At 58.5% G+C, this 21295-nt stretch overlaps 3 protein-coding genes across 3 annotated transcripts; 2 read left to right on the top strand and 1 right to left on the bottom strand.

Moving 5' to 3' along the window:
- Positions 1-1788: 1788 nt before the first annotated feature.
- Positions 1789-5615, bottom strand: SNX33 (sorting nexin 33). Its single transcript, XM_010717240.2, has 2 exons — positions 3856-5615; positions 1789-2597 (listed from the first exon to the last, which is right to left on the bottom strand). The coding sequence occupies exons 1-2, from the start codon at positions 5264-5266 to the stop codon at positions 2344-2346; spliced, it is 1665 nt and encodes a 554-aa protein (XP_010715542.2). The 5' UTR covers positions 5267-5615; the 3' UTR covers positions 1789-2343.
- A 142-nt stretch (positions 5616-5757) lies between these two features.
- On the top strand, positions 5758-14551 carry SNUPN (snurportin 1). Its single transcript, XM_085234242.1, has 8 exons — positions 5758-5968; positions 6050-6209; positions 7028-7132; positions 7394-7490; positions 8079-8176; positions 8495-8572; positions 10296-10376; positions 13626-14551. The coding sequence occupies exons 1-8, from the start codon at positions 5814-5816 to the stop codon at positions 13953-13955; spliced, it is 1104 nt and encodes a 367-aa protein (XP_085090368.1). The 5' UTR covers positions 5758-5813; the 3' UTR covers positions 13956-14551.
- A 1110-nt stretch (positions 14552-15661) lies between these two features.
- Positions 15662-21279, top strand: PTPN9 (protein tyrosine phosphatase non-receptor type 9). Its single transcript, XM_085234241.1, has 13 exons — positions 15662-16237; positions 16976-17119; positions 17206-17295; positions 17369-17493; positions 17978-18083; positions 18567-18677; positions 18880-19208; positions 19342-19435; positions 19588-19657; positions 19949-20027; positions 20310-20460; positions 20539-20746; positions 20829-21279. The coding sequence occupies exons 1-13, from the start codon at positions 16205-16207 to the stop codon at positions 21035-21037; spliced, it is 1749 nt and encodes a 582-aa protein (XP_085090367.1). The 5' UTR covers positions 15662-16204; the 3' UTR covers positions 21038-21279.
- The last annotated feature ends 16 nt before the right edge of the window (positions 21280-21295 follow it).

The following is a 21295-nucleotide window of genomic DNA, read 5'->3' as shown; positions in this document are numbered from 1 at the left end:
ATGCAGGACTGGTTTCCAGGCGCTGCTGCACGCAAACAAATACGCAGGCCAGCAGGTTTCCTGCAACGCCCAGCTGGGTTCAGGTTCCTCGGAAGGCTCCGGCAGCTCTGCCCGCACACGGGCACGCCGCAAGCCTCACTCCCCGGGCAGGGCTGGCTGCACAAAGCATTCCAGCAGCCGCACGGCACGCAGTGACATGCAAGGCAGCTCCAGCCCCATCCCCAGCTCACAGCCAGCAGGCAGCAATGGGCCTGAGCTCTGTGCAACAACACACCCAGAAAGAGCCACACACCTCCACGTCCAGCAGGCTCAATGCCCTGCCATGCTCCCAAAATATGCGAGGCACACAGGGACGACGAGGTGCTGCTGAGCCCCAGCTGGCACGCTGTGCCTCACATGCATCTGCCTGCTCCTGCTCCCTGCACATGGGCGCTCCCGGCACAGTGCGGTGCTGCCAAACCCATCCCTGCCAACCGGCCCGGCGGGTTCCTTGGCCCTGGCAGTGCTGCCGGTGGCACGGGGACATCACCATCTCACCGCACGCACTGCCAGTGCGTCCTGCCTGGGCTTGGCAAGTGCTGCAGTGTTCTCCTCCGACAGCCTTCAGGCCAAAGAGAGGCAGGAATAGGGACCCGGAGCTGTGGGCATTCTCTGTTGTGTTCTCCTCCCTACTTTGAAGGCTTGTTTGGGGTCTTCCCAAGATCAAGTTTGCGATCTCCCGTCCACAAACCCGGTGATGGTGGTGGCGGGGTCTGTCCCTGCGCCCACCCAGCCCCACGGTGAGCCTGCAAAGCCCCCACCAGACTCCCCAGCATCTGGATCTCAATGGGGGGGATGGCTTGCGATGGGGACCCCAAAAGGAAATGGCATGGGATCGGGGCAGGGGTGGGGATGAGGCGAGGTGTATGTGGAGTGGGATGCAGCCAAGGTATGGTGGGCATGGGGTAGAAGAGAGATGGGACCAGGGTGGGATGGGGAGAAGGGAGGAGGGAGTCAAGATAGGAAGTGGATGGGAAAGCATAGGAACAGAGTAGGGTTGGGATGAATTTTGGTAGGGTTGGAATGGGATGACGCCAAGATAGGATGGGGACAAGGTAGAATAGGGATGAGATGGGATGGGAATGGAGAAGGACGGGATCGGGCTGGGTTGCAGGCAGGGTGAGATGGGAATGGGGTGAGATGGGAATGGTGTGGGATGGGGTTGGGGCAGGGTGGAGTCAAGGTAGGATGGGACAGTGTGGGGTAGGACCAGGTTGGGCTGGGGACAGGGTGGGGCAGGATGGGGACAGAGAAGGATGGAGCCAAGGAAGCATGGGGACAGGGAAGTACGGGACCAGGGTAGGCTGCAGATGGGGTGGGATGAGGATGGGGTGACACGGGATAGGATGGGGATAGGACAGCCTGGAGATGGGGTGGGATGAGAATGGGATGCAGGAGGAAGCACATCCCTCCTTGAGGCTGTCATGCTGTCCCTGTGGGGAGGGATGAGGGGGTCAAGGACGGCCGAGCGCAGCGCGCTGCCTTCCCAGCACCGCCGTTATCCCAACGCCGGCCCGCACGCTGGTGCTAATTTTAACCCTGGAGCCTGGCCAGGCCGGCCCGACTTCCCTTGCTGTGATTTATCCCAACCATTTCCCTTCACAAACACAGCTCTCGTGCCAGCCCTGCGTGCTCGCCGCCGGGGATGCTCGGGAGGAATGCCCAGCGCCGTGCCCCCTCCGCAGAGCCCTTCCTGGAGCAGCTCTGCTTCCCAGCAACATCCCAGGGACAGAGCGGGGGGTGAAGGGGGAGGTTTCTACTGACATTTTTTATTGAAAACGCTGTGGGCTGGCTTGGTTTTTTGTTTTTGTTTTTTATATCCCTTTTTCCAGTCAACAGCAGTGCTTGAGAAAAGAGATTTCCGTTGGCCTGCGTCTATTTAAAAACTGGTAAAAATGCTGCAGAAACATTTGCGAAAAATGGAAAATATTGGGGGGGGGGGAGGGGGAAAACCCTCTTCCAAATAAAGATCTTTTTGTGTTTTCTTTCCCATCAGAAAAACTTTCATTGTGCAAAATGTCGACCGCTTGGATTTCTCCTCCCAGTGAGCCGCAGTGCTCCACGAGGACGGGTTTTTGGAGAGCTAAAAACCACGGGGCAGTGCCAAAGGCACACATGTCCATCTGTCCCGTGGGAGCACACATGTCCTCACCACAGTCCTGCAGCCAGGCTGGAGGAAAGCCCAAAGGTATTTGGTCACTAGCGTCATGAGTTCCCACCCGTTCTCAGCCCTCCCAAGCAGAGATGCTCCGTGAGGCTGTGGCTGAAAGCGGTGCGATGCGAGACGGGCGGCAGGCAGGTGTGTTAGAGGTTGTCATACATGCGCAGCGTCTTCTCCAGCTGCTGGCTGACACGCTGGTAGAAGATGATCTGCTGCTTCAGGTAGGACTGCATCATCCTCTTGAAGTCGGCCACGCGCCGCTCGTGGAAGTGGTTCATCTCAGCTTGCAGGGCGAAGCCCACCACGCGGCAGCGCTTGCGAATCCCATCCGCCTCCTCCTGGTCCATCCGGCCCTCGTCGCTCATCCTCTGGCTCTCCTTCACCTTTGCAAAGGCTCCTGGTGAGGCAGGGGAGAGGTGAGAGCCACACCGGTGCCCTATGAGCAGCGCTTCACCCGCAGCACCAAAGCTCCAGGGTTTGGGGATGGAGCTGAAGCTTTCAGCGGGCTCAGCAGCTGGCAGGCAGTACGCACAGCCCACGTCTCAGCCTGCTGTTCCTGCCTGGGAACCGGAGAAACTTTGCTACATAGCACAGGAGGGCTGATAGCGGGATGGAACAGCCATCGTGGGAGACGGAGTGGGGCAGGACACTGCTGACTGCAGCATCCCGGAGAACGCCTGAGATGCAGCGGATGCTCTGACAGCAGTTTTTCCCCTCCTTCCACTGATTTTTATAGCTCAGTTTCGAAAGAATCCCGCCTGGCTCTGGCCCTGCATTCCTCCCTGTCCTCAGCACAGAGGTTGTTTGCCTGCAAATAGGATCCAGCCTCCAGCGGTCGCTGGGAATTCATTCCCTCTCCCTGCCCCTGCCGGCAGTACAGACCCGAGGTCCGGGAGGAGGAGGAGGAGGAGGAGGAGGAGCCCTGAGGAAGCAAAGGTTGGAGGCCAAATCCTGCCTTCCGCTCTGCCCACGCGGCCTTGCTTCCGGACGGGATACAGCCCGCAGTGGTAAACAAAGTCAGGAGAGAGTGCAAGGAAGCAGCCAGGGCCGCTCTTTCTCCTCGTGCTCCTTGTGGGGCAATGCAGAGACCCAAAGCCACCAGCCAACACGGACATCCCCTCCCTGGTGTGGCCTGGGAAGGGTGTGTGGACTTCGGCCCCGCTCCCACACCCAGCCCTGGGTGTGCGTCACACCCGGACAGAAGCACCCAGCAGAGGCCCTTCCCTTGTCATGGAACACGCCGGGACAGATGGGATGCTCCGGTCCTGGCAGCAGGCTGCTGAGCCCACTGACCTCTCTAATCTGTGAGGATGTACTCACAAAGAATTTGACCCTGGTTGTGCTGAGCATGTCCAAAACCTGATCCTAAACCGGGCAGTCCCAGCAGCACCTCCAGGGCAGGGGTGATCAGGGAACATTGCCACACGCGATGGTATCCATCCCTACCTCATCCTCACCCCCATCCTCATCCTCATGTCCATCCCTACCCCATCCATACCTCCATCCCCACATCCATCACCATCCCCCGTCCCCATCACTGCACAGCAGAGAGCTGCGTCCCCATCCCGCTCCACACATAAGGCCACAAAGGACCTGTAGAGATGGTCTCACCTCATCCCCAAGAGAGAAGCAGCCCTCCAGGGCAGTCCCCTTACCTTTCTGGAGGTGGATGATGTCTGGGAAGTTGGAAAGGAGCCCCTGATACAAAGAGAGAGTGTCCAGCATGAGGAAGAGGTCATTCTTGGGCTGCTCCGCAAACATCTCCCCCACAGCCTCGTACGTCTTGCCCGTGTGGGAGATGGCATTGTTGAGGGCATCTAAGCTGTAGGGGGGGTCCATCTGGAAGGAGTAGCTGATGGCTTGGAAGGCATTGCCCAGCTTCTGGAACTCCTTGCGGAACCCCCCCACGTGTTTGCGCACCAGCTCGGAGGCCACGTTGGTCAGCTGCAGGACGCTGTCGTCCATCTTCTTGCTGAAGGCCTTGAAGGCGTCCACGCGGTCCTCCACGTCCTGCAGGTCCTGGTGCTCGGTGGGGATCTGGATGGTGAGCAGGAAGCTGGCGCCCACCATCTCGTCCTTCTCAGCCCGCCTCTTGCCCAGCTTCCACTGCTTCTCATCGCGGCAGCGGAGGAAGTGCTGGAAGCCCTCGTACTGCGACAGGACGGGGTGGCTCGTCATGTGCTCCATCCACAGGATCAGGCGCCGCTTGCGCTTCTCGATGAAGTCCTCCTCGAAGCGCCCCGTGGCCTGCTTCTCAGGCAGGTGGGGCACCGAGATGATGGTGAACTTGTGCAGCAGGCGGTTGTAGAGCCAGTCAAAGTGCTTGTAGCGCCGGTACACGGGCGAGTTGAAGTTGCTGGGGGTCAGCTTGTAGGAGATGTAGCTCTTGATGCCCTTAAATTTGGTCTGCTTGGTGGGATCCTCCACGGAGCAGATGAAGGGGTGCGGGTTGGCTCGCCACTGTGGGCCCTTGGAGCCCATCTCGATGCCGTAAGCCTCGGCGATCTTGGACATGAGGGGCACGTCGCCAAGGATGAAGGCCTCCACGCCCGAGCGCACGAAGCAGGAGAAGCGGTTGAGGTTCCTGCCCACCACGCTGCCCCTCTTGGAGGAGCCCACGCTGTCCTGCCTCTCCAGCGCCGGCTTGGCACGGGGCGCTCCGTAGGGCTCCGGTCCCACCGCCGGGTGCCCGTTGGTGCCGGCAGCACCGCGGGGCTCCTCCACCACCGTGCAAGAGTCGTCCCAGTCATCCCAATCGTCGTCGTCGTCATCCTCGAAGCTGCCTTGGGACGAGAGGCCGGCGGGCGCCGCGCAGAAGCCGTGCAGGTGGCCGGGCGAGCCGGCGGGGCTGCCGGAGCCCTCGGCGTGTCCGGAGCCGGCGCGAGGGCGCACGATCTCCACGTAGGAGGCCGGGAAGAGGCCGGTCTCGCCGCGGCTGTTCCGGCCCTGCAGCCAGCCGTCCAGCGAGCGCTCGCTGAACACCACGAGCTCCTCGTTCTCCCGGATGCTGATCTCCTCCTTGTTTTCGCTCTGGAAGTTGTACAGCGCCCTGCCCCGCAGCGCCATGGCACGGCCTCCCCGCCGTGCGGAGCGGCAGCGCTGCGTCGCGGCCCCGCGCCCGGCTCACTGCAGCGGGGCCCGCGCCCCGCAGGCGGGCGGCATCCCCGGAGCGGGACCGCGGGGCCCGGGGGAGCGCCGTGCCGGCCCCATGCCGCCGCGCCGCTCCGGGCTCCCGTCGGCTAATCGGCGGGGTCGCCGATGGACGTATTTACGTCTCTCTGGAAGTTTGCCGCCCGCTCCCCCTCTCCTCCTCCTCCCGCCTCCCCCCGCTCCCCGCAGACCTGCGGCGGGACGGCCGGCCGCTCGCCGCTCGCTGCCGGTGCCGGTGCCGCTGCCGCGCCGCCCGCCGTGACGCACGGCGCGCCGCCCGCCCGCACGCCGCCCCCTGCCGGCCGCCGCCCCGGGGCTCCCGCCGCCGCCCGCCCCCGGTCCCCCCCGGTGTCGCGCCGCCCCGGCCCGCGAGGAGGTCCTCCACGCCGGCAGGGGGCGCCGCGCCGCTCGCTGCTCGCCGCTCGCCGGCAGGAAGTGCGCGCGGCGCGCGGCGGGCGTTGCCATGGAGGAGCTGTGCGCGGCGCTGGCGGGCGGCGTGGCCTTGGCGGCTCCCAACAGCACCGCGGCGCCGCACCCGCGGCTCAGCGCGTACAAAGGCCGCGGGGACCGGCTGGGGCAGGACGAGCGGCGGCGGCGGCTCCTGTGTCTGCAGAGAGAGTGAGCGGGTGGGGGGCCGCTTTGTCGCCGCTTTGCCGCCGGGCTGCGTGTTGAGCGGGGTTCCGCGCTTCCTTCCCGCAGGAGGCGGCTGGACTACGTGAACCATGCCCGCAGGCTGGCGGAGGGGGACTGGGCCGGCGTGGAGAGCGACGAGAACGGGGGGAAGGATGGCGACGAGGAGGAGGAGGAGGAGATGGAGGTGGACGCCGGCAGGAGGCTGCCCAAGCGCTACGCCAACCAGGTGAGGGGAGACCGAGGGGAGCGCCGGGTCGGGGATGGGAGCCTTCGGTACCGGGGTGCGCGTCCGTAAAAGGGCTCCGAGGGATGGAACGCCTCACTGCCAGGACGGGCTGAGTGCTGGGCTGTGCTGCACCGGGAGGAGGAGGCTGTGGGGAGAGCTGGGAGCGGCCTTCGGTGTCTAAAGGGAAGTATTAGGAAGGCTGTGGGTGCCCCGAGCCGGCAGTAGGTGTCCCTGTTCATTGCTGAGGGATTGGACTGGATGGCCTCCAGAGGTCCCTTCCCACTCCAGCAGTTCTGTGACTTTTGTCCCATTGTGCAGCTGTTGGTTCACGGTTTTCATCTCTCCCCATATCTGTGACAGCAGGAAACGTCAGTAGTTGGGTCTTCTCAGCTTTGTTGGTTGGGAGGTCTCTGGGGTGCTATAGCCTTGCACTGAGGGGTCTGAAGATGTCCACTGCTCTGTTCTCATCTCTCCAGATATTTGGAATCCCAGACCTTTGCCGTATACTTAAATGAAGTCAAGAGTCGATGTGGGGGCCGGGGTGCTGGGGTGCCCTGATGAGGAATGTGAGCACTATGCTGTACGCCGAAGCTTAGTCAGCAGCTGGGGAGCAAGAGAAGAAATTTAGGGGAAGAGTCTGGTACGCAGCTCAGTTAAAGGCAGATGGGCGTTGTGATCTGGGGTGGTGAGCAGTGCAGACTGTCTGAAGGACACAGTGTGGCTGTAGAAGTTGAGTCAAAACCGTCCAACTCGAGCTGCAAGTTTTCCATAGCTGTAGGAGAGTTGTCACTGACTGCTTTTTCTGGATTTCTGCCTAGCTGATGCTCTCTGAGTGGCTGGTCGATGTCCCCGTGGATTTGGAGCAGGAGTGGATTGTGGTGGTGTGTCCTGTTGGGAAGAGAGCACTGGTGGTGGCCTCCAGGGTAAGAGACAGCAGCAGAAATGTCTTAGAACCCAGTAAGGGAGCTGTGCCCAGGATCTGTGTTCTTACTGTGCCCACCAACACAAGGCTGCCCTGTGAGCTGCAGGCGTTTGGGTGCTGGGACCTGTGCTGAACAGCCAGATTTCTCCTGTAGGTGGGCTGTGGCAGGCTCTGGGGGGCAGCCTGCACTCCAGCACCCTGTGTGCCGTTACTGCTGTGACAGCCTGTTCATGAGGTTTCTTTGTCTCCTGTTCTCTTGCAGGGTTCCACAGCAGCTTACACCAAGAGTGGCTTCTGTGTCAACAGGTTTCCATCCCTGCTGCCTGGGGGAAACCGGCACAATACAACGAGTGAGAAAGGTAACATTCTGAAGAGGCTTTTGAGATAGGTAGATAGGTAGAAGAGAACCACTGGCTTTTCCCTGTGAGCACATGCACCCACAGGCATAGTGATGCTCCTCTGGGCCCCAGCATTGTGCCCTTTTTTGGTGGCAGGGGTTAGTATATTTCTGAGGATAAGCAGACATAGACAATCTCAGATACCGTTATGCTAGATAACATTTCCTCTAGTTATCTGCCTGGCTAATTGGTGCTCTTAAACCTCAGCATCTTCTCTCTGTAGCAGAGCTGCTTGCAGCATGATCTTTGTTAATACCTAGTTCAGTTGCTTTGCTTCCTTTGAGGAGGTGTTACTGGTGGATGAATGCATTTCCTGAAATATGCCTTTGCTTGATGTGGCTCTGGGTGTATCCTTGGAGCCTTGTTGGATTCTTTGAGCTAAAAGCTTTTTGTGGTCACAACCCCTATTAGCAGCAGGGATTCTCTTTGCACCTCTTGGCCTGGCATCTGTGCTAAAGCTTAATGCAGGAGAGATTTGGTCTGGAACTTGCCCAGTGGGTTGGGCAGCGTGAAGAGTGCATCTGGACCTCCTTGTGCTTGTGTGTGCAGTGTACTGTATCTTGGACTGCATCTACAACGAAGCAGAGCAGACATACTACATCCTTGATGTGATGTGCTGGAGGGGACACCCTGTTTACGACTGCCAGGTACTGAATCTCCCATCTGCCTTCCCCTGTGCTCCCTGTTCTGGGAGCTGCTTTGCAGCTGGAGCTGGTCACAGCCCAATGTGCAGCAGCTTGGATATTTCATCTCTGCAGCAGTGTCTCTGTCACTTACAGTCTAGCGACTGTGGAAATTTTGGGGGGTTATTTGGGAAAGTAGCAAAGGCTGGCATGTCAGTTGGTTCTGCAGCTTGTAAGTCTCCTGTGTGAGTGCGGAGGAATGGAGGCGCAGGTCTGAGCTGCAGCCCTACCAGTGCTGATGTATGGTGGATAATAATTCAGCCTCTGTCTCCTTTTTTTCAGACCGACTTCAGATTCTTCTGGCTCTCCTCGAAGATCCAAGAAGAGGAAGGGCTGGGAGAAAAAAGCAGGATTAATCCAGTAAGTTCTTTTGTACTGGGAGGAGGAGGAGGGTGGGGGGTAAGCTCTCCTGTTCAGCAGGCTTCAGCACTTTTGTTCACAGGCGGAAGCTTTTCTCCTTTATTTTTTTTGTTGTTGGTTTTGTTTTGTTGTTTTTTTTTCCCCTAACAGATCAGGCTTCAAAGCGTACTTCTGATGAAATGGGCTGACATGTTCAGGATGTAAATAGAACCACTGAATATTGTAAATGAATGTGGATTTTTCTTTCCAGCCAAAGTGCCGAGGGAGATCACACTGCAGGGTATCAGCTAACTTCCACACTGTTTTTAGCTTTCACTTGGAATGGAAAACCAATGTGGTTTCTACGGGGCCAGTGTTGATTGGCAGCCTGATTACAATGGGAATTATTTGTTGGTAGTCTCATGGGCTCACAAAGCAGGGGTAAAAGACCATGAAGTTTTAGCCTTGTCTCCTGCTCGAGCCAGTCCCTGAAGTTGTAGGGGTGGATGCTGCATTGCCCCCTGAAGTCCCTATTGAGCAAGGATAATAGTATTGAAGTCTTTGAAGTCTTGTGTGGAGGTCAGACCTGGCACCCACAGCAGCTTAGAGAGTGATTTTTTTGGGGACAGGCATAAGGAGATTTGTCAGCCTGGCTTATGGAGTGCAATTTGCAAGGTGGGATGTGATTGCTCTATGGCCGCCCGTGTGTGCTCAGGCACAGCAAGCAGAACAGCTCCTGAGGGTGGAACAGATTCATCGTTAATGGGGATGAAGGCTCCTGTGCCAGCAGCAGAGATATCTGTGTTTGGAGTACATCCTGTTCTGACTCCAGCGAGAATATCCAGAAGACAGCTACCTAATGAAGGGGGGCTGGGGGTGAGGAGTCGTTTCAGCTTTCATTTCCTAGGTGGAAAGGTTTGCTTGGCTGAGCCAGCAGCCTGGAGCAGACATCTGTCTGCTTTGCATCCTGCTCAGAGGTCATCACTTTCTATTTCGGTTAAAAGAGCATCTCAGGGTCAGCTCCCCTGAAAAGTCCTTCCTGCAGCCTTAGATGCTTGAGGAAAAGGTATCGGGAGCACATGGGAGCTGTGTGCAGAGTCCCTGCCATCTGTATCTCTAACAAGATGCCAGAGGGGGTCATTTGGAACTAGGGTGCCTTAATGCAGAATAACTGAAATTGTTCTGGGCACTCTGTTTTTTGTGCTGTCTGGACATGGTTGTAACAAGTCTCAGGTTTTCTTGTAAAGGTCACTTTTATTACTGGAAGGAGATCTGTAAAGCAGCAGACCATTCCTATCCCTGTCCTCTCTGAGGGTTGAGCTGACTTCTGTAAGTTTTCGTGCAAGTATTTCCTGTCACTTCAGTGCGATATGACTGGCACCAGGGAATGACTTGGTACTGTCACTTTGATTTCCCCACCCAGGATTTGCTTGGGAATTGCTGTTAGAATCATAGAGGAGGTCTGCCTGTCCCAGCAGACATCAGGGTTGACCGGTTCCTCCATTGAGCCCATCCATGCTTTCGGACCCTGGTTGCCTGCAGTAGGAAGGCCAACAATTTAATGATTTGCTCTCTGCCTGAGACCTCCTGTCTGGTTACTTTGTCTGCGGGTTATTCATCCTGTTGCTCGTGTTAGATTTTGTACCAAGGGAAGGCTTCCTCCTTAATCACCTCCAGTTCAGTGAATTGTTCAAGTTGTAAGCCACATAATTTTTTCTCTTCTAACCCTCTTTTGTTCTCTCAGTACAAGTTCGTGGGCCTGCAGAACTTCCCCTGCACCTCGGAGAGCCTGTGTGAGGTGCTGACAACGAACTTCCCCTTCGAGGTGAGAACATGAAGTCGAGCTGGTCAGTGAGAGTTAAACCCCAGCGTTCCCTGTGCTTGAATTGTCCTCTCTGCTTGAGGGGATGGCTGATGCAGATGCCTAGATTGCCACTAAAAGCAGCAAAACTCACGTTTGTGTGGAAGTATGGTGAACAGCTGATCTTTTTAGAATCAAAGCTTGTACTACATGCTGCCATAGTGTGCTCAGCTATGTGTTGAGGTTTCTTGGGAGGTCTGTGAGGTAGGCATGCTGGTGTCTTTCTCTGACATCTGCCACAGGCTCTGTGTCTCCCTAGTCTAGATGCTACCATCTGTCTGTGCGCGGCATCCAGCTGTCCAACCTCTCCTGAGGAGGAAACAGAGCAGTGTGTTTAAACTCATAGCAGTTTCTGTGGGGTTCAGGTAACAGTGATGGGCAGCTGAGACGTGCTAGGGCAAATGGCTGCAGCAGAAGTGGCTGGGATGGGTTCAGATGGGTCTGTCCTGCTGCTGCCACTGGATCTCGTGGAGGGGGGAAATGGTGCAAGCTCTGTTTTTTGCTTCTGGTCGAGAACCATCAGCCTCCTGCTGGCAGAGGTGGACGTTCCCCCCAGTGAGAGCAGCTGAGCAGGACTATGCATTTGCTCTTCCAGCTGTAGGAGCAGTGCTGCTCAGCCTCTCTGCCCTGCGGGAGGAAGAAGGGCAGGACAGGCAGCAGTGTGCCAGGCAGTTGCTGTGTGTGGCTGCGAGCAGTGAGTCAGAAGCCCTAATGCAAATGGCTCAGCAGCTTTTGGTGGCTATCCTGGCTTACCTGGCACTGAAACAGAAGAGGATGGGGAAGCCAAAAGCCACACTGATTTTTAATGTGCTTCTTGTGCTCTCCTGGCCCCTCTTAGTGATTAGTGTAAGTGCAAGCTTAAACAGAGGAGACTGATTTGGCTGAGGGCTGACTTTTTTTTTTTCTTCTGCTCCTTAAAGCCAGGGCAGTCACCAGAGGAAGTCCAAGTGCCTGTGGCTGGCTGACCGTGCCAGACCCTGCTCTGAGCACAGGTAGGGGAGTGTTAGCTGAAAGAAACATGGGATGCCTTTTTGACTTGCTCAATGACAGATGCTCCTGCCTGCCTCTGCCTCTCCTTAGGAAAGCTTTATGACTTCCTGAGGCCTTTAATCTGTGACAAAAGGTGAAGAGCATCCCAACTTATAGAGAGAGTCCCCTGTGGAATGCAGGGGGACTGCAGGAGCTGGGCAGATGCTCCCTGTGCTCCAGCTGTGTTTGTCTCCCGGTTCCCTGGTCAGTGTGTCAGGGCACTGCCCCAGCAAGAAGAGAAACGCGGTGTAGTTTGGCACAAGGACAGCCCCGCAGGAACCACGCTGCTGTTTCCAGGAATGAAGCTCACCATGTGCCACAAGAGGGAGCCTGAGAAAATCCCGTGAATAGCTTCCAGCAGCGGGGCAGCCAGAACAGAACTTCACAGGAGGCAAAATACAGCTCATGCGCTGAGATATCTCGTTATGCCTGGTCCAGCATCCTGGGATGGACCACGCTAAGCAAGTTTGCTCAGTCGACCGGCACTGAATTTTAAGTGTTTTTTTGGAGGAGGTCTTATTTAAGAGCTCCTAAAGCTACCAATGGATCTGAGAAAAACAGCAAGTTTCTAGAAAGGCAAGGGAGAGCCAAAGTCTGAGGCTGTGTGGTGTGGAGCACCTGAAATAGGATAAAGCATGGCCACGAAACGTGAAATCCTGCCAAGCCAGTTGCTCAAAAGGTTCAGTTGTATGGAGATGCCCTTGTCCTGGTGAGGCTGGTGTCAGAGCAGTGACTTAGGATAGGGACATGGCCAATAACTGAGATGATGACAGGAATATGGGAACTGCAGTAATTTAGGAGAAATCAGGGGAAGGAATAACATGACCTACCCTCTGCTAGGCAGAATGCTCTGGTTCTGTTAGCTTGGGGAAGCTCTTTGGAGCATTCTGGAAGGCAGGAGTCTTCAAGTCTTCCCAGGCTGATGTCACTAGAAGATTCCTGTGGGCGCTGCGGAGTCCCCATTGCTCAGAAGGGGCTGTGCTTTTGCTGGGATGTGCAGGCCCAGGAGAGTGTGGTGGCGTGGTGCCACAGAGCCTGGCTCCTCTCCTCAAGTCTTCCTGGGGCGTGAGGAGAGGGAGAGGCTTTGCACTTCAGATATCCAGCCAGTTTCGCAGGCTCATGCTGTTTATTGGGCTGGTTTCCTGTTCCCCTAAGACAGGAATCCCCCTTCTCTGGAATTATTTTGCAAGCTCTTCACGGTGACCAAAAATCATAGACTTCAGTAGGCAGTGTGGCCCTGCAGGAAGCTAATGCCCAGGAGCAGAGGTGGATGCATGCCTGCTCTGTTCTCAGCCATGCCTTGGCTCAATATGATGTAGGTGCTGCTCTGCTGGGGGGCTGCAGCTGCAGGGGGGGGCCGGGAGCATTTGGGGCCACGTCTGACAGCCCAAAGTGGGCTCTTCTCATCTGTTCTGCCCACTCAGCCACTCTTATTCATGGATAAATAGCCTTTAAGAGCCCGCGAGGCCAAGCTAAGTGAGCACCGCCTCCAATGCCGGTCGATCTGCAGCAGGATCTGACCTTGCAGAGTGCTCCCCTGGGAAGCACAGGAAAAAAGAGGCAGGGGGACGGAGGGGGGGGGGGGGTGGAATACTTGAGCGTGGTGGGGAAATGCGGAAAACATCAGCCAGCTGCAGTACTGCCCAGTGTGGAAACAGTGGCACAAAGAGTCGGGGTCTGAACCTTCAAAGTTCTGAGTGCCCTTAACTGTCATTGATTGCTGGAGGAGTTCTCTCTTGGGAAATACTAAGAGTTGCTTTTGCATAAGCAAGCTGGAAGAGCTGCAGAAGTGTTAGGAAGCAGAGCTCCTTGGCGTCACACGCTCTGACTAATTACTCTCCAAATGTATTATTTAAAATAACCCTAATCCAGTAAAATGGTCTTTTTGTGCGCTGCTTTGTTCAGAAGCTGGATGGCTTTTCTGCAGAATGGGATCATAGCAACCAGAGGAGGAGCGCTGGTCCCTGCTGACATCAGTCTAAATCTGTTTGCCTTGGGTGACTTAAAGCCATCCAGCGGTCGCTGGACTCGTGCTGATCATTCAGGACAGGAGCTCTACAGGTTTCTTCTTCCCCTTCTGCTTGAGGATCCAGCTGGCAGAGGTGTCTGAGAAGCAGTGATGCGACCCAGCGCTCCCTCATTCACCTGCGGCAGCTTCTCATCTGCTGTCTCTCCTTCCTGCAGGTCGACGGACTTCTCTTCTACCACAAGCAGACTCACTACACCCCTGGCAGCACCCCGCTGGTGGGCTGGCTGCGCCCATACATGGTGCCTGACATCCTGGGGCTCGCTGTGCCCGCCACGCCGCTCACTGCCAAACCAGCCTATGCTGGGCGCCAGCTCCAGCAGATCATCGAGAGCAAGAAGAGTAAAAAGCTGGCTGCAGGCAAGGCTCAGCCAAGCGCCGAGGCAGCTGCTAGGAATGGACATTATGAGCTGGAACACTTGTCCACCCCTCAGTCAGCTAATGCTGCACAGGGCCAGGAGGAAGCAGGGAGTCAGATGGAGAATTAGGAGGATGCTAAAGGTCCTCCTCTGCTTCTCACTGTCACTCACGCTTCCCAAGAGGTGGGAAAGGTAATAATTATAGGATGGTTTTGTTTAAAGGGCACGAGAATGGAGTGTGTTGCTCCATGTGCCACTGGATTTATTTTTTTTTTTTGTCGGGGTCCTTAGCAAGGCTCTCTGGTTTGCTGCAGAGGTGGTTCTGCAGTGTGAAATCATCAGTCTCTGTGGGCTCCCAGCTCAGCCCCTGCTGCCTGGCCTGGCCGCCCTCCTGCTGGGAGCGGTGCTCAGGGTGGGTGGCTCGGGGTGCTTCGGCTCTTGCTGGCTGAGATCTTCTTAATGGAAGTTTTTTTGCAGTCAGTCTGCTTCTAGTAAGGAAAGTTTGCAGCAGGCTTCGGTAGCTCCCCAGGCAGGGCTTTCCATGCCCACGTGTTACTGAGAAATGCGATTTCCTTGCCTTGCAGCCAGCCCTGCCTCTAGCCCAGCTCCGCGCGAGCCCCCAGCCTGCGTGCCGGGCTGCTCTCTGCAGGGGGAGGAAGGAACGATCGCACTCTCGAAACGTTGCCATTGATTGTGCCAAATAAAAGGCTTCTCTGAAATACAAATCCTTGAGCGCCTTGCCTTCCTGCTACCTCAGGGGGAATGCATGCTGTGCCTCCCAACAAGGGATTAACAGCCTGGTTTGTGGCACTGACTGAAGGGTTTGGTTCTCCCCAGCGCATGGCGAAGCTCCAGCCCTTACCTGCTTGCTCCCCTGTGCCAACTCACTTTTTGGGCAGGGCCACTGTGTTCCCCCTGTGGAATTTCAGCAAAGAAGAAACCATCGTGCCCACTGACCCAGCACTGTTTTTGAGGGGGAGGTTAAAAAGCTGAAGCGGATCTCCTGGAGACACGGAGATGAATTACCAGGCAAAAACGTGCCTCTGGGGATCTCCTCCCAGCGCCTCCGGAGCAGGGCTGTGCCCAGGAGGAGAAAGACAGAGCAGAGCTGGTGCGTGCAGATAGCGGCAGCACGCGTGTTCTGCCCTCACACCCTTGGTTTTTTTTTCCCCAGAAAACGCACCATTCTATGCCACGAACAGGGGCTGCTTCCACCGTCTGATCCCGCAGCGCTGCGGTGGGAGCGCAAAGGGAGTCGGGGCCGGCCCGGCTCTGCTAGGCGAGGGGGACGAGGCGGCAGCCCGGCCCCGGGGCTGTTTCTCGGCTCGTCCCCAGCCTGGTTCTGCTGCTGCCGGGCATCCTTCGGGATGGGCCGCAGCTCGGCTTGCGGCCCCGCGCTGCCCTTCGGCCATCTGCTGATGTGACGGGTAGGAGAGAAACGCAGCTGCGAGGGGCTGCGGGCTCCGCTCAATAGCCGAGAGCACGCGGGTGCCGCAGTTCCACTTCTCAAAGCAGCCCCTGGGCCGGAAAAAAGAAGGGCGAAGGGGAGCGTGCGTTTGGAAAGGGGCTGTGGGGTGGGGGTCAGCCCCACGTCGCTGCGACCGCGGTGGGGACAGGAGCCGAGCCGCTTCTCTCTGCCCTTTCTTCCATTTTCTGCGACTTAGGTGCAAACCCTCCGGCTGCGGGCGCGCTGCCAACGCGCTGCTCCTCGGCCGAACAAAATGTCCCCGGCCGGCTCCGGCTGAGGCGCGCGGACCCCCGGCCCTGGGACGGCTCCCCCCTCCGGTCAGGTGCCACCCATCCCGAACGGGACCGGGTCGTCGCTTCCCGGGTGGCGGAGCCCGGTGCCCGCAGCCCCCTCCCCGCCGCGCTTCCTGCCCGCCCCTCCCTCCATCGGCGGGCCGGGCGCAGGGGAGGGGGCTGCGGGCGCTTCCTGCCACCGCCCCCGCGGGGCAGCGCCAGGCGGAGCGGAGCGGGGCGGGGAGCGGCGGCGGCCCAACCCCCAGCCGAGCGGCGCGGCGCTTCCCGGGGCGAGCGGAACTTCCCGGCGCTTTGCGATCCTTACACATTTTTTTTTTTAACGTTTTTATTTTATTTTCATTTTCAGATTTTTATTTGTATTTCATTTTCTTTTTTTTTTAATCTCATTTTCTCCTTTCCTTTCTTATTCTCTTTCCATTCTTCGCTCCATCTATATACCATCTCGCCTCTCCCTTCCCCATCCTCTCTTCCCTCCCCGCTCACGGCCGCGGACACCCCGGGGCGGAGCCGCAGCCGCCGCCGACGAGCGGCCACCAGGGAGGGGCGGGTGCCCGCAGCGCCGCCGCTCCGGGGATGGGCTCCGCCGCCTAGCACGGCCCGCCCGGCCCGGCCGCAGCATGGCCGCGGAGCTGAGCGCCGAGGAGGAGCAGGTAGGTGCCGGCCGAGCCGAGCAGCACCCCCGGCCCCTGCTGTAGGCACCCGGGCTGCGGACGGCTTTTCTGCCCCTGCATCTACGCAGCCTCCGGACGCGCAGCGCAGCCCCTTGGCTCCCCCGTCTGCCCCCTATCCGCTCCATCTGCACGCCCCCCCACCCGTCCCCATTCCTTCCCGTTACGCGTCCCTCTGCTCATCATCTCCATCCCCGCCCCAGGTCTCCCCCAGGCTCTGCTCCGCCGCCGTTATGGAGCCGCGCCCCCCTCCCCCCCCGTGCCCGTGGGGCTGTGTAGGGCTGTGTAGGGCTGTGTGCACGTTCTTCCCACGCCCCGCGCCTCCCGTGACGTCCCGGCTTCCTCCGGCCGTGCGTCACCACAGGAGGATGTTGCTGGGCTTGGAGCGGGGCTGGTGGCCGAGCATCGCCCTGGGATGTGCGGGTGGGAAGAGGGGCTGTCCCAGTGCCTGGGGATCTGGGACATGGCTGTGACGCAGTATTTTGCTTTTTTTCCCAATCTCTCTCCTCCTGTTCGGTTTATCTCAGGAGGGTAGGGAGTCTTCCTTGGTAGATCACATTTTGGGGCGCATCTGGTGCTGGCCCATCTGACATCACTTCGGAACACCAGCCTAAGTGCCAGCCTTGCTCGTTACCCTTGTTACACCACCCAGCTCTCCCCAATCAAATTGCCTTTGGGGAGTCTGGGGGATGCTAATGGGAATGCCCTTCTGTCCTGCAGGCCACCAAGCAGTTCCTGGAAGAGATCAACAAGTGGACAGGCCAGTACAATGTGTCCCCGCTCTCCTGGAACGTGGCCGTCAAGTTCCTCATGGCCCGCAAGTTCGACGTCCTGCGGGCCATTGAGCTCTTCCACTCCTACCGGGTACGTATGGGGTGCGGCTCATGGGGTCACACACCCCGTGTGTCCCCGAGTGTCATGCTGGGGGTCACGCTGTGTCCCTGCCGCAGGAGACGCGGCTCAAGGAAGGCATCGTGAAGCTGAAGCCGCATGAGGAGCCACTGCGCTCGGAGCTGCTCAGCGGCAAGTTCACCATCCTGGTAGGTGCACGGTGTGATGCGGCACAGCGCGGTGCTGCCTGCGGGCACGCCGTGACCTCGCTTTCTCCCACAGAGCGTTCGGGACCCCTCGGGGGCCTCCATCGCCCTGTTCACGGCCAAGCTGCACCACCCCAGCCGCAGCGTGCAGCACGTGGTGCTCCAGGCGCTCTTCTACCTGCTGGACAGGGCCGTGGAGAGGTGAGCTGAGCCCCGTTTTCCAGCACTGCCTTGTATTGCTGCTTTGTCGCTGCTTGCGGTCTGAGCTCTGTTAGCTCTGTTTAAGTAGCCTATAAGCAGCCGCTTGCCCTGTGTTTGCATGCCAAGGATTGATGACAGCCTGTTTAGAAGCCTTCCAGGCATGGCAAAAATCAGTGGCATCATTAAGGCGTCCGCGTGTGCCTCATGTCACTGAGCTGGGGATCTCCGGCCCTTGGAAAGCCCCGGCACTGGGATCCCTGCTGGAATGCAGAGCCCAGTCACCCCGTTTCTGGGCCTGGGCTTTGTCTGTGGGCTGAGCCACCATGGGCAGTGCAGCTGGGATGGGCTCAGGGTGAGTGTGAGGGAGAGGCAGCTTTGGGGGCTCCATCTCGCTGGGAACACAGAGGGGACTCTCCTGGGGTCACCGAGGGGAGCAGGGCGCATGCGTGATCTTGGAGTGGTGTTGCTCTTTCCTCCTGCCCAGTTTCGAGACACAGAGGAACGGGCTGGTGTTCATCTACGACATGGCGGGCTCGCAGTACACCAACTTTGAGCTGGACCTCAGCAAGAAGATCCTCAACCTGCTGAAGGTAGCGGCAGCAGGGATGGGGTGGGATAGGGTGGCATGGAGCTGGGCGGGATAAGATGGGGCGGGATGGGGGGATGCAGGAGGTTGGATGCCATCCACAGCCGCAGCCCCTCAGGGAGGCGCAGGCACCAGGAGGGGATCAGCTGTCCCCACGCGCTGGATTCCTCACACAGCTGCTGGCAGCGCTTTCATGAAAACAGATGCAAATTATTTTTTAATGGTGCTGGCATTTCGTGCCTCCTCCCTTCTCCGGAAAAAGAGCTCCCAGTAAATAGCAGCTGGGGCTCAAAGCCCCGCTCCCGCCCTCACTGCTGGCTTACCGAGTCCAGCCCTCTGCTGGCCACATGGAAATCGGTGCGGATCGGAGTGTGGGCTGCCCTGGGAGCCCTGGGCCCCTGCACTTGTCACTGCCGTGGGGACACACTGGGTATGGGTTAGTCCTGCAGCATGGAGCTGAGCCGTCCTGAGCCCTCACTGTCTGCAGGGCGCTTTCCCGGCAAGGCTGAAGAAGGTGTTCATCGTGGGAGCGCCCATGTGGTTCCGCGTGCCCTACTCCATCATCAGCCTGCTTCTGAAGGAGAAGCTGCGTGAGAGGGTGAGTGTGGGGGCTGCAGGCTCCTGGGGGCTGGGAGCTTTAAAGGGAAAGAAAATGAGCCACGTGGGAGAAGATAAACTTGGTTGCTGCTTGAAACGGTGTGCCCAAAGATCCCTGCTGCTTGCCAGAGCTGCGTGCAGCCTGGGAGCTGAGGAGGGCCCTCCTGCCGGCTGAGCTGAGTGCCCATGCCTGTCCTCTGCAGGTGCAGATGGTGAAGATGTCGGAGCTGAAGGAGCACCTGCCCCGCGAGTGCCTGCCCGAGACCCTCGGCGGCTGCCTCAAGCTGGACCCGCTTAGCTGGAACTGCCGCTTCCTACCGCAGCAGAACGGGCACCCTGACCCCTTGGATGAGCTTATCCTGGTGCCGTTGGTGACCCCCCGCGACAACGGCTCGCTCCATGTGCCCAGCCCCAAGGCTCTCACCCCGCAGGAGCTGCTGGAGCACGTCAGCCGCAAGCAGAAGCGCGGCATCTACGAGGAGTATGAGGACATCCGGCGCCGGAGCCCGGCCGGGACCTTCGTCTGCTCCTTGTGAGTTGAGTGGGGCGGGAGGGGCAGCGGGGACCTGGTGCACATCACTCCCCGGGCTGCGGCCAGCTGATAGCAGCAGAGCCCTGGGCAATGCCTTGGGATGCCCCGCTGCCCTGCCCTGTCCCTGCCCCAGGGCGCCCTACAACCAGGAGAAGAACCGTTACGGAGACGTGCCCTGCCTGGACCAGACCCGTGTGAAGCTGGCCAAGCCCTACAGCCGCCCAGAGGTGAGCTCCCCTCACATCCTGCACCGTTCCACCAGCCCATCCCTGACACCCAGCACCTGGATTCTCGCTCATTTGGCTTGCTTGAAGCTGAGCCCAGGGGCTCATGCTGAAGCCATCCCTGTGGTGCACTCATGCCTTGTCATTGTCCCCAGCTGACCGACTACATCAATGCCAGCTTCATGGATGGCTACAAGCAGAGGAACGCGTACATTGGGACCCAGGGTAAGGGCTGTGTGTTCTTAGAATCATAGAATAGCCTGGGTTGAAAAGGACTACAGTGCTCATCTAGTTTCAACCCCCCTGCTATGTGCAGGGTCACCAACCTCTAGACCAGGCTGCCCAGAGCCACATCCAGCCTGGCCTTGAATGCCTCCAGGGATGGGGCATCCACAACCTCCTTGGGCAACCTGTTTCAGTGTGTCACCACCCTCTGTGTGGTTCCCGTGTCCATGGATGCCCAGGGACTGCCTGTCCTGCGCAGCCTCACCGAGTGACAGCAGGCTGTCCCTGCAGGGCCCCTGGAGAATACCTATGGTGACTTCTGGCGCATGGTGTGGGAGCAGAACGTCCTGGTGATCGTGATGACGACTCGGTGAGTGCCCTGGGTGGCAAAACAATTGATTTTGCTATTGGATCAACTGCTGTCACAGCTGGAGAGCACTTTGCATCCCAGAGGAAGGGGATATCCTGAAAACACCTCTGTGCAGTGCAGAGGAGAGCCAGCCGTGTTCTGCTGCCTGCATACCTGGTGTCCCTAAGCTGCCCCAGTACAGAGCATTGCAGAGGGATGCTGTGGGCACCTTAGGGGATCCAGGGCACCACGTGATGCTGTCAGGGAGGACATTGTCCCCATATCACCACATCCCATCTGCAGGCTGGAGGAGGGGGGCAGGAGGAAGTGCGGCCAGTACTGGCCCTTGGAGAAGGATTTCCAGATGCGCTTCGGGGCACTGACCATCACCAACCTGGGCGTGGAAAACCTCAGCCATTACAAGAAAACCATCCTAGAGATCCACAGTGCTGAGGTGTGTGTGTTAAGGTGTTCATGCCCAGCGGGTGCCGTGGGACTATCCCATCCCACTGACCCCCCCGCTCACCCCCAGGGCAGAGAGCGGCGGTTGCTCTCCCACTTCCAATACCTGAGCTGGCCGGATTACGGCGTGCCCTCATCGGCAGCCACGCTCATTGACTTCCTGGGGGCCGTGAAGCAGCAGCAGCGTGTGGCCGTCAGTGCGTTGGGACCGCGTTTCAAGGGGCACCCAGGGGGCCCTCCGCTCGTGGTGCACTGCAGCGCTGGCATCGGCAGGACAGGTAAGGAGTGCACCATGGTGGTGGGGGGGGGAGATGTTGCATTGCAGTGTGTTGGCTGAGCGATGTTCGCATTTGTCCCCAGGTACCCTGTGTGCTCTGGACATCTGCCTGTCGCAGCTGCAGGACGTGGGCACGCTGGACATCCAGCAGACGGTGCAGCGCATGAGGACGCAGCGTGCCTTCAGCATCCAGACCCCGGAGCAGTATTTCTTCTGCTACAGCGCAGTGCTGGAGCACGCCCAGCGCCGCGGCCTGCTGCCTGCCGCCCAGAAGGGCTCTGCCGGGCACTGACACAGCCCTGCCAGCTGGGAACTGTGCCTTACTTCAAGCAAGCAAGCCGGGGCAGAAGGAGGCTCGGGGAAAAGGGGTTGGGGTGGTTTATTTTGTAATTTTTTTCCTTTATTTTTTCTTCTCGGTGGGACCATCTAGACTTGTACACAGAGCCCTGAGGGTGTGCGTTCCCAGCACGGCTGCATCGGGAACTTTATACTGTATTAAGCTCTTCGAATGTGTATATTCTTATTTTTTTATAATCCCGGAGCGTGGGGG

The sequence above is a fragment of the Meleagris gallopavo genome, chromosome 12 (genome assembly GCF_905368555.1).
Source record: "Meleagris gallopavo chromosome 12, MGAL_WU_HG_1.1, whole genome shotgun sequence".
NCBI classification, from domain to species: domain Eukaryota; kingdom Metazoa; phylum Chordata; class Aves; order Galliformes; family Phasianidae; genus Meleagris; species Meleagris gallopavo.
Note: the sequence above shows the minus strand (reverse complement) of the source record. Positions and strands in the feature narration are given on the sequence as shown.

Excerpts from the sequence above, each read along its gene's own strand:
- SNX33 (XM_010717240.2), bottom strand. The coding sequence starts at position 5,266 with ATGGCGCTGCGGGGCAGGGCGCTGTACAACTTCCAGAGCGAAAACAAG. Across the intron at positions 2,598-3,855 it reads CATCATCCACCTCCAGAAAG|GAGCCTTTGCAAAGGTGAAG; the intron begins GTAAGGGGACTG and ends CTGCCTCACCAG.
- SNUPN (XM_085234242.1), top strand. The coding sequence starts at position 5,814 with ATGGAGGAGCTGTGCGCGGCGCTGGCGGGCGGCGTGGCCTTGGCGGCT. Across the intron at positions 8,177-8,494 it reads ACCCTGTTTACGACTGCCAG|ACCGACTTCAGATTCTTCTG; the intron begins GTACTGAATCTC and ends CCTTTTTTTCAG. Across the intron at positions 10,377-13,625 it reads CAACGAACTTCCCCTTCGAG|GTCGACGGACTTCTCTTCTA; the intron begins GTGAGAACATGA and ends TCCTTCCTGCAG.
- PTPN9 (XM_085234241.1), top strand. The coding sequence starts at position 16,205 with ATGGCCGCGGAGCTGAGCGCCGAGGAGGAGCAG. Across the intron at positions 17,296-17,368 it reads GCGGCAAGTTCACCATCCTG|AGCGTTCGGGACCCCTCGGG; the intron begins GTAGGTGCACGG and ends TTTCTCCCACAG. Across the intron at positions 20,461-20,538 it reads TAGAGATCCACAGTGCTGAG|GGCAGAGAGCGGCGGTTGCT; the intron begins GTGTGTGTGTTA and ends GCTCACCCCCAG.